At 69.9% G+C, this 10978-nt stretch overlaps 1 protein-coding gene across 2 annotated transcripts; it reads left to right on the forward strand.

Moving 5' to 3' along the window:
- Positions 1-4229: 4229 nt before the first annotated feature.
- ANGPTL6 (angiopoietin like 6) lies at positions 4230-10347 on the forward strand. 2 transcript variants are annotated; one of them, XM_048832326.2, is made up of 7 exons: positions 4230-4429; positions 5011-5067; positions 7251-7888; positions 8007-8142; positions 8835-9028; positions 9470-9746; positions 9962-10346. In XM_048832326.2, the coding sequence occupies exons 2-7, from the start codon at positions 5049-5051 to the stop codon at positions 10213-10215; spliced, it is 1518 nt and encodes a 505-aa protein (XP_048688283.1). In that variant the 5' UTR covers positions 4230-4429; positions 5011-5048; the 3' UTR covers positions 10216-10346. The 2 variants fall into 2 exon arrangements, with proteins under 2 accessions (XP_048688283.1, XP_074977720.1); XM_075121619.1 differs by lacking the exon at positions 4230-4429 and having other exon boundaries at positions 4610-5067; positions 9962-10347.
- The last annotated feature ends 631 nt before the right edge of the window (positions 10348-10978 follow it).

Consider the following 10978-nt stretch of genomic DNA (forward strand, 5'->3'; position numbering starts at 1 on the left):
ATACGCTGCACCTCCTACACCTAACCCCCGTGTCCCATACACCCTCCGTGCCCCCCACATACGCTGCACCCCCTACACCTAACCCCCATGCCCCATACACCCCCTGTCCCCCCACACACTGCACCCCCCACACCTAACCCCCCCGTGCCCCATACACCCCCTGTCCCCCCCACACACTGCACCCCCTACACCTAACCCCCGTGCCCCATACACCCCCTGTGCCCCCCACATACGCTGCACCCCTACACCTAACACCCCGTGCCCCCTGTCACGGAGTCCCCGGGCGATGCTCTGGGACTGCTCCCCAGGAAGCCAGGCAGGACTCTGGGGCAGTCGCCTTTCTGTGAGCAGCCTGTCTTCAGGACACGCAGCTCACACAGCTTCCACCTTCCTGGGTCTGACCTCGGAGCATTCAGCATCCTCTGCCCCTCCGTGTGCTTCCCACAGCGAGTCCACTCAGGCGGGGTCCTGGGGAAGCCAGAGGGTCCTGCACCCCAACTTCGCAGTCAGACGTGACTCTCAGCCAGCCAGTAAAACAGAAGGTTTATTAGATGACAGGAACATGGTCTAAAACAGAGCTTGCAGGTGCAGAGAACGGGACCCCTCAGCTGGGTCCATTCTGGGGGGCAGTGAGCCAGACAACCACGTCTGCACTTCACTCCATGTCCCAGCCAGCCCCAAACTGAAAACCCCCTCCAGCCCCTCCTCCTCTGGGCTTTGTTCCTTTCCCGGGCCAGGAGGTCACCTGATTCCTTTGTTCTCCAACCCTTCAGCTCTCACCTTGCAGGGGGGAAGGGCCCAGGCCATCAGTGGCCAGGAAACAGGGTGTCGGCCATTCTCTGTGTCCAGACCCCTGCACACACCTGCCCTCTAGGGCTCTGCAACGATCATACACCCTTACCCCATCCCCTAGATACTTAAGAACTGCCTAGGGGAAACTGAGGCACCCCCACACTATTCAGAGGAAACATTAAGAACAGTCAAACTTCGTCACACCCCCCACATACACTGCACCCCTACACCTAACCCCAGTGTCCCATTCACCCCCTGTGCCCCCCACATATGCTGCACCCCTACACCTAACCCCAGTGTGCCATTCACCCCATGTGCCCCCCACATACGCTGCACCCCCTACACCTAACCCCCCGTGTCCCATACACCCCCTGTGCCCCCCACATACACTGCACCCCCTACACCTAACCCCCCGTGCCCCATACACCCCCTGTGCCCCCCACATATGCTGCACCCCTACACCTAACCCCCCGTGTTCCATGTGCCCCCTGTGCCCCCTGACCCATCTCCCTGTGCTGCACGCAGCTCCCATTGTACGTTCCCATCTTCTCGTCCACACACTGCACCTGTCCCCCAGGTATCCCGTGTATCCCCACTTGCCCACTGACTATCCCCTGAGTGCCCCTCCGCTGTCTCCAGCCCCCTCGTATTATCCACACCCAGTGAAACCTTTGCAGAGACGCTTGCAGGCCCCATCGTGCCTCAGGTTGGCAGGTGCCCAGAACGTAAAGCCACCGCTGACCGGGCCGTTAAGAGTCCGGTCGGGGGTGCAGCGGGGGCCCGGAGCTAAGACAGGCTCCCTGCCTGCCCTGGCTCCACGTGGCTACCGGAAGCGGCCGCCAGGTCCCTGCAGCCCCTCGGCACATGGGTGGCCAGGTAGGCTCCGCACACTGCCCCTGCCCCGAGGGCCGGCTCCGCAGCTCCCATCGGCCGGGGACCACCGTGTGCCTAGGGGCTGCAGGGACCTGGCGGCCGCTTCTGGGATCCAAGGTACACCACCGGGACCCCACACCCCGAGGCCCCTCCCACAGCCCAACCCCCTGTCCCAGCCCAGAGTCCCCTGCCGCACCCAAACTCCCTTCCGGAGCCTCCAATACCCCAGCCCTCTCCTGCACCCCAAACTCCCCATCCCTGGCCCCACCCCAAAGCCCACACCCCCTCCCACACTCTGAGCCCCTCAGCTCCAGCCCCGGAGCCCCCTCCTGCATCCCAAACCCCTCATCTCCAGCCCCACCCCAGAACCTGCAGCCCAGCCGGAGTCCTCACCCCCCTCCTGCACCCCAACCCCTGCCCCAGCCTGGTGAAAGTGAGGGTTGGGGAGAGCAAGCGAAGGAGGGAGGGGGATGGAGCGGGGGGGCGGGGCAGAGGCATTCGGTTTTGTGCGATTAGAAAGTTGGCCACCCTAATGTCCGGTCAGATGTACTGCCCAGCCCCTGCTCTAACCTGGGTCCCAGCCCGGCCCCAGAGAAGAGGGAACCATGGAGGGGGGAGACAATCCAGCCAGTGAGGGGAAAAGAGGTGGAAGAGCGAGCGATGGGGGCGGGGCCTTGGGGAAAGGGGCAGAACCTCGGGGGGCAACCCTAAGGTGCCCCCCATGCCCAGGGCTGGAGGGAAACAAAGGCGCCAAGAGGGGGGTGATTTACTGGGCCAGGACGAGAACCCAGCCCGGCGCCCGCCCGGGCCGTCTCCTCTTTGGGCCCAGCATTGCCAGGGGTCCCCAAAGCGCAGGTCCCCTCGCAGTGGGGAGCCCAGCCTGGCCGGATCCCCCTGTCCTGGGAGCTCTGTTCTCCCCTCCACGGATCCCGGCCCCCCCGACCTGCCTCGCGCTCTGCTGGGCCCACGCCTGGCTCTCCGGAGTGGGTCTTGGCCGGGCTACAAAGGCCAGGAAATTAAAAGCAGATTGTCCCCTTCCCTGCTTTGGAATTAGGTGGTTGGGGCCCTGGGCTCAGCTCCGCCCCGAGATCTGGCACAGCACCATGGGGAGCTTCCCCTTTCCCAGGGTGCCTGCAGGGGCCTCGGTGGACACCAGCCCTCGCTTCCCCATACCCACCCTGCCGGGAGAGCCCCCATTCCCCTAATTCCCAGGATCTCTGTGCTGCTCGCAAGGCCCCTTAACCCTTTGTTTAATGGGTGGGCTCCACGCCCAGCCAGACGGCCCAGCGCTGAGGTGTCTGTGCCCGGCACTCCAGCCGCCTGTCCTGACAAACTTCGCCTGCCTTGTAACCAGCGTCCCAGCCCCCCCTCCCAGGCCATGCAGGGGCTGGGCAGAGGCCCGATGCTAAGCAGCAGCCGGATACGCTGCGTCCTGAGAGGCTCCATCGCAGCCCAGGGGATTGGCGAATCCTCCCCGGGGGCTCAGCCCCACCCACACTCGGCTTCCCTGATGTCCCCAGGGCTGCTACAGGCCAGGCCCGCACTCGGAATCGCCCCTGCTAAACCTCAGCAGGCTCTGTGGGTGCAAACCCCAGCTCGGCCATGTCTCGCTTAGGGGGCACTGCCCCACACCAGTGTGAGCACCCTGAGAGCACCAGCCCAGGGGCCCAAACCCGGCAGCCAGCTGCTACCACCAGTACAGCTGGGCGGGTTCTCCCCAGGGACGTGGGACCCCCAGGTTCAAGTCCCTGAGGATCCCAATCAGGCAGAGCAGGGACTTGACCTGGGTCTCCCAGATGAGCGCCCGCACCATGGCCTATCCTGGGTGCCCCATGCTGGCCCCGAGAGCCTTTCCCGCAAAATGTCCTGGTGCCACGGAATCATTTTCCTCCAAAAAACATTTAGTTGAAAAATTCCCACCTGTCTGGGCCTGTGGAACGTGCCGGGGCCGCCCGCTCTCCGGCGTCCGCCAGCCCAGCACGTGGCCCGCGCCGGGGCCGCCCGGGGCAGAGAGGCGTGTGGCACGGGGGGGGGCACCAGACAAGCCTTGGGGGTTCTCTGTGCACTGCACTGCTGGGCTGGCACTCCGGGGATGGGCCTGGCATCTGCAGAGGGGTGTGTCTGCCTGGAATGCCAGCCCCGAATCCCACTGCTCGGCCTGCATGTGCATTGCTCGTTTAAAGCGGGCAGCGTTGGCAGAGCAGGGCTGGCTCAGCAGAGCCGGCACCGGGCACCAGGTGCCCTGGGGGCCCTGATCTCGGTCAGATACCATAATAGAAAGCATACCCGGGCTGTGCCCTGCGCTGCCAGGGCTCCGGGGTGTCCCGTGTGGTGACCCCCCCACCCCTTTGTCCCTGCCCTCTGGGCCGCTGCCAGGCACCATGCAGGGCTGTGACCAGAAGCCGGAATCTGCTCCCCCAGGTGCCACCCGCAGCCGGCCTGGGCTGGGCCCTGCTCGGAGCTGGGAGGGGAGGCGGAGGAGGCGGGGAGCAGTAGCTGGAGTTGCCACTGGCTGCCTGCCTGTCCGGGAGCGAGCGGCATTCCTAGGCAGGCGGCTGCAGAGCTCAGCCGGGGCCTGCAGCTGTCACTGGCATCTGCACCCTGGGCAGGGACCGGGGCTGGCCAGCGGCTCGTCTGCCCCATCCGCTGGCTGGGCAGAGGTGCCAGGGCGTTGGCATTCCACTGACCTGCCCTGGGGCCGGCAGCTGTGCGCTGTGGAGCTGGGGGATTGGACCCTTCTCCTGGGGGACAGATGGGGGTCAAGGTGGGTCCCAGGGGGCTGGAGGGGAACGCGCTGGGTCGGGAGGACTGCTCGGGAGACTTTGGGGGAGTTTGTCCCAGCTCCTAGCTGCTGGGAGGGGCGTGGGGAGCAACAGCCCAGGGGGTGCCTGGCAGGATGGGGGGCGGGTGGGGTGAGCAGGCACAGAGTGGAGGAATGAGCAGGATGTAAATATTTACAGCTGGGCTCGGAGCGCTGCCCTCAGACCTGATTGCGGGGCCGGGGGTCAGGAAAGGCATTCCCATGCCCTGCTCCTGCTTAGCATCACGGGCCTTCTGCTGGGAGAGCCCTGCCCACACGGACGGCCTGGGCAGGGGCTCTGGGCAGGCAGAGGGGCTGGGAGCCAGGACTCCTGGGGTCTATCCCAGTTCTGGGACGGGAGTGGGGGGCTAGTGGTTAGAGCTGGGGGCTGGGATCCAGGGCTCCTGGGTTCTGTTACTGGGTTGGGGACAGGAGTGGGGTTTAGGTGGTTGCTAACTGGGCTCTTCCACATCTAATGCGTCTGCTCCTACTTTGTCCCTTGCCCGGCGTGCGGGTCGGCGGTGGCCACCTCCTGCCCGCCCCAGCACTGACCGCACCAGAGCACCCTCTGCGGCCGAGGGAGATGCGCCAGGAGGTAACTGGTAAGTGGAGGCAGCCAAGCGGTGACCCCAGGGGCCAGGCCTGCCCCTCTGAGAGGGGACCTGCAAACCCAGGGGGGCAGCTGCACATGGCAGCCTCCCTGCCCACAGGGGCTGCAGCAAGCAGGGGGCTTGTGGGGGGGGACATAGGACTGGGCCCTAGGAGCTCTGGGTTCAATTCCTGGCTCTGCCACTGAGTCCCTGTGTGCCCGGTGGCAGGTGCCTGCATCTCTCTGGGGCTGACACTCTGACGGGCAGCGCCTCGGGGCTCCACGAAGCGCCCCGCTCTCCTCTGGGACACTCGTAGCCCCGTGGGGGTTCCCGAGCCTCTGGCCGGGGGGGTGCCCCCCGGTGACGGGCACTGCCATCGCCCATCCTCTGCTGTTTGGCCGTGCCCAGGGCCGCATTACCCTGCTGGAAGTGCCCTGCTCGTAGCCAGGCTGTCCAGCTGCCTGTGGGGCAAGAGGTCAGCCTCGGCAATCCCGACCCACGGGGGGCCTCAGTACCCCCCACCCCGAGAGCTGCCAGGCTCTCAGCAGGGACCCTGGGGGGCTCTGGGACGGGTGGGTGTCGGCCAGGGTACCAACGCTGCGGGGTGCTGCAGGACTGTCCCCCCGTCAGGTCTGTGGGGCCCTGATCTCAGCAGGGGTCTGGGCAGCATCCGGCACTTGGGGTGACCCTGGTGCCCACCTGCCGGCTTCACCCCCCAGCCTGTGAGCCGTACGTGCAGCGGGGACATTTCCTCCCTCCGCTCTGCCCGGGACAGCCACGCTGCTGGGCTCCGCTCCGCACCGGCCTGGCCGCGGGAGGCAGCCTGCCTCGCTCAGACCCAGGCACCGGGGTGCCCCGAGCCGCCCTGCTCTGGAGAGGGGCCAGCTAAGGGGGCTCTGGTGGGGGCAGGCGGGTGGAGCTTTGCGGTGCCGAGGGCCCGATTCCGCGCCCCCGGCATGTGGCTCCGCGGGGCTGTGCGATAAACAGCCCTGGGAAAAGCCTTCGCTGGCAGCTGGAATAGTCACCTGATGCGCTGGGGGTTTGGCACCAGGGCCGGTCCCCTCCTTCCCGGCACTGGCTCTGCATGTGTGGGGCGGGGGGGCGAACGGCCCAGCTCCTGCCGCGTCTGCATGCCAGGGAGCGGCTGGAGAAGGGTTTCTGTGCTGGGGGACGCGGGGTTGGGTATTAAGACTGCTGGGTCCTGTCCCTAGCTCTGCCAGAGGAGTGGGGGCTAGTGGTTAGAGCTGGGGGGACGGGCTGGGAGCCAGGACGCTATCCCCACCTTCACCCGATTTGTGCAACTTGGGAGCAAAGCCTGTCCTCATTCTGTGCCTCAGTTTCCCCACTGGCAAATGGGGCTCGCACTGGTGCTGTGTGCGGGGGGGGGGGCAGGGCTCAGTTCTCTGTGGTGCTTGGAGCTCTTTGCACAGCCACGCCACTGATGGGCAGAGCCCGGCCCTCGTTGCAGCCAGGCTCTGTGCCCAGATCTAGCCAGGGAATGCCCCTTGTCCCATGGGGGGGCTGGGGCTGGGTCAGCTTCTCCCCCCCAGGAATCCAGGCATCCTCCACATTCCCCCCAGTGGGTGGGGCTCCGCTGCCCCAGGGGCAGCGTGGGAACGGGGTCAGGGGCCAGCCTTGTCTCGAGGCAGGCATAAGCCCAGCACAGGCCTGAGATGGGGCGGGTGGGGAGCAGCTGCCCAGGGGCCGCCAGGGAGCTGGTATCCTGGGACCCCCCTCCCCTGCCAGGGAACTAACAGAGCCTGGGGCGGGAGTGGAGCAGGCTGCCTGGCCCCACTGAGCGGTGCTGGGGGGGTGAGGGGCAGCTGTCTCCAACAGAGATTACTTCACCAGGAAGCATTGGGGGTTAGAGCAGGGGGCTGGGAGCCAGGACTCCTGGCTTCTCCCCCCAGCTCTGGGAGCTGAGTGGGGTCTGGTGGTGAGAGCAAGGGGGTGCGTCCTGCCCCCACACAAGGGGGTTCGGTTAAGGTAGGGACCCTGTTCTATTAATTCTAGACCAGCAGCACCCAGCGGTGCTCCCCCGCCACGCAGGCAGCCCCGGGGTGGGTGAGGAAACTGAGTCACGCAGAGGGGAAGGGACTTGCCCAAGGTCAGCCGGCAGGGCAGAGGTGGGAACCGCTCCCAGGACCCCGGCTCCCAGCACGGAGCCCCCCTCTCAGCTCCGCTCTCCCCCCCAGAGCCCGGCGCCGTGGCCCCCTGGCCTGTGGCCCTGCTGCTCCTGAGCCTGGTGGGGCTGGCGCACCCGGAGAGCCGTGCGGAGGAGCCGGGGCGGAGCCGGGGGGGGCGGGCGGCCGAGCCCCCGCCCGGGGCCAAGTGCACCTACACCTTCGTCGTGCCGCGGCAGCAGTTCACGGGGGCCGTGTGCTGGAGCAGCGGGCGGGCGGCCCCCGCGCCGCCGGGGCCCGATGGCGGCGAGACGCGGGCGCAGCGGGCGGAGCTGGGCCGGCAGCGGGCGGAGCTGGGCCGGCTGCGGGCGGAGCTGGGCCGGCTGCGGGGGCTGGCGGCGGTGGATGGCGCCCTGGTGAGCGAGGCGAAGGCCCTGCGGAAGGAGAGCCGCGCCCTGAACGCCCGCGTGGGCCAGCTCTACGCCCAGCTGCTGCACGAGATCCTGCAGCGGCGCCAGGGGCCCGGGCTGCGGGCCCAGCTCGAGGGGCGCGTGGCCAACGCCTCGGCCCAGGCCCTGCGGCTGGCCGCCGGCTACCGCCAGCTGGAGCTGAGCTACCAGGCGCTGGCCGCCCTCGTCAACAGCCAGAGCGCCCTCATCGCGCGGCTGGAGCGGCGGTGCCCGGGGGGCGCCGGGCCAGCCCCCCCGCAGGTAACGCCAGGGCAGGGGGGCAACGGGGCAGGGCGGGGGGTGCCCCACGCTGGGCAGTGGGGGGGCGGCGGTGCCCGGGGGGGTGCCCGGCTCAGGGCCCCGTCTCGTCTCCTCGCAGCCCCCCCTGGTGCCGGTGGTGCCCCTCCGCCCGTCCGGCGTCGCCAACGAGAGCCGGGCGCATTTCGACGCTGCCGCCGAGCTGCAGATGGACCAGACGGAGCCGGCGCCCCCGACGCTGCCCCCCAGGGCCCCGGGTGAGTCGGGCGGCCGGAGCCGCGGGGGGAGGGGGGGACACCCAGATTGCAGCCCGCCCCCCCCTCGCCTGTTCCCTGCTGTGGCCACGGTGCTGGCAGCAGCGTCTGCAGCCCGAGCCAGGCGGGGGGAAGGGGGGCCTGGCCCACGGCCTCCCCCTCCACGCCTGGGACGTGCCACCGCCCCCCACCGGCTTTGGCTGAACATCCATGGGTCGGGGGAGTGGGGCCAGGTTTCACCGCAGGCTTTACAGGCTGACAGGGCCATAAAATAAAGTTCACGCTCACCCCTAACCCACCACCTCACCCCCCCCTCCAGCCTGGGGTGCCCTCCCCACCCAGGGCCTCCCACCCCCTACCTCTCCCCCTCCCCAATGCACCACCTTGCCCCCCTCAGCCTCCTGGCAGGGGTCTCTCCCCGCCCCGATCCACCCCCACCCCCCCACAGATGGGTTAGGAGGTTCACGACCGGGAGGGGGGAAAACCACCCATTCCGCTCGCCTCTCCCCCCATCCCAGCCCCAGGGACCAAAGGGCATCTCTGGCTGGGGGTGGCCAGCAGCAAAGGGGGCAGGACAGGGGGAGCCCAGAGGGGGCAGTGCCCCCAGACATCCCCACCCAGGGGGGGTATGGTGGGCAGGGGCGGCCTGCCTGGCCCGGCCCCCCTGTCCCTCTGACGCGGCTCCCGGGGCGCAGGGCCCTGGCGCGACTGCCTGGAGGCGCGGCACAGCGGGCACCGGGCCAGCGGGGTCTATCTGGTGCAGCCGGCGGGCACAGGACAGTCCCTGCAGGTCTGGTGCGAGCAGGAGCTCGAGGGCGGGGGCTGGACCGTGATCCAACGGCGCCAGGACGGCTCCGTCAGCTTCTTCACCACCTGGCACCACTACAAGGTATGGGGGGGCCGCCCTGGGTAGCCTGGGGTTCCACCCCCAGGGGTGGGGCGGGGGCTCCAAGGCCGTGGGGGCCCGAGGGGGCGCCAGGTCCCGGTTAGGCCTGGGGGTGGGGGGGTGGGGGGGCAGCTTAGAACCAGGGGAGGGCGTCAGACCCCACGAAGGGGATGATGCAGCGATGGGGCTGGTGGTGAGGGGGGTGGGTGGGGCCTGGGCTCCAAACGGCCCCACGGGACCCCACAGCAGGGGGCCGAGGGCTGAACTGGCCCTGGAGCCCAGGGGGGTGGGGGAAGGGGATTTGAGGGAGGGTCCCCACTCACCTTCCTGGGGCCAGAGACTGTCCCCCTTCCCTAGGAGCCCCTGGCCATTACCCACCCCCCACTCACCTCCCAGGGCCCCCCAGCCCTGTCTCTTCCCTCACTCCCCCTGCACCCCCCCCAGCACGGCTTCGGGACGCTGGACGGCGAGCACTGGCTGGGGCTGGAGAACACCCGCCAGGTGACGGGGCAGGGCCCGGGGCCCTACGCGCTGCGGGTGCTGCTGGAGGACTGGGCGGGGCGCCAGGCGTATGCCCACTACGACCGCTTCGCCCTGGAGCCCGAGAGCGACTCCTACCGGCTGCGGCTGGGCCGGTACCGGGGCAGCGCCGGGGACTCGCTGGCCTGGCACGACGGCCGCCCCTTCAGCACGCTGGACCGGGACCACGACGCCTACAGCGGTGAGGGGGCTGCAGGGGGCGGGGGGCACCAGGGACCACAACTGGGTAAGCAGCGGGCAGGTTCTGCCCCGTTCCCTCTTACCCACCACGGCTCCAGAGAAAGGGGGCTGGTGGGGGGGCTGGCTGACTCCCGGGCCTAGGGGGCCATGGGGGTTGGCGCCGCCCCCGCCCCCGCGGGACCCTCCCGGCCCTGATGCCGTCTCCCCTCCCCGCAGGGAGCTGTGCCCAGCACCAGAGGGGCGGCTGGTGGTACAATGCCTGCGCCCACGCCAACCTCAACGGGGTGTGGTACCAGGGCGGGCCCTACCGCAGCCGCTACCAGGACGGCGTCTACTGGGCCGAGTTCCACGGCAGCGCCTACTCCCTGCGCAAGGTGGTGATGATGGTCCGGCCCGCGCCGCCCGCCCCCGACGCCCAGCAGCCGCCCGCCCCCGACGCCCCGGAGCCGCCCGCCCCCGACGCCGCCTGAACCCCCGGAGCCGCCCGCCCCCGACGCCTGCAGCCACCCGCCCCCGACGCCGCCTGAACCCCCGGAGCCGCCCGCCCCCGACGCCCCGGAGCCGCCCGCCCCCGACGCTGCCTGAACCCCCGGAGCCGCCCGCCCCCGACGCCCCGGAGCCACCCGCAGCCGCCCGCCCCCGACGCCTGCAGCCACCCGCCCCCGACGCCGCCTGAACCCCCGGAGCCGCCCGCCCCCGACGCCCAGCAGCCGCCCGCCCCCGACACCCAGCAGCCGCCCGCCCCCGACGCCACCTGAACCCCCGGAGCCGCCCACCCCCGACGCCTGCAGCCGCCCGCCCCCGACGCCGCCTGAACCCCCGGAGCCGCCCGCCCCCAACGCCCCGCAGCCGCCCGCCCCCGACGCCGCCTGAACCCCCGGAGCCGCCCGCCCCCGACGCCCCGGAGCCACCCGCAGCCGCCCGCCCCCGACGCCCCGGAGCCGCCCGCCCCCGACGCCCCGGAGCCGCCCGCCGCCTGAACCCCCGGAGCCACCCGCCCCTGACGCTGCCAGTACCCCCGGAGCCGCCTGACGCCCGAGTCCCCGGAGCTGCCCCCCCGGACGCCCAAGACCCCTGCCCCTGACGCATGAGCACCCAGGCCCACCAGCCCACGCCTGAGACCCCAGGGCTGCTGGAGGGAGGGATCCTGCCCAGCTTCCTCCCAGGCACCGGGAAGGGCAGGGCATCGCCACAGGACAGAGGGCAGCACCGTGGTCCCTGGGCAGGGCTCCC

The sequence above is a fragment of the Caretta caretta genome, chromosome 20, assembly GCF_965140235.1.
Source record: "Caretta caretta isolate rCarCar2 chromosome 20, rCarCar1.hap1, whole genome shotgun sequence".
NCBI lineage: Eukaryota > Metazoa > Chordata > Testudines > Cheloniidae > Caretta > Caretta caretta.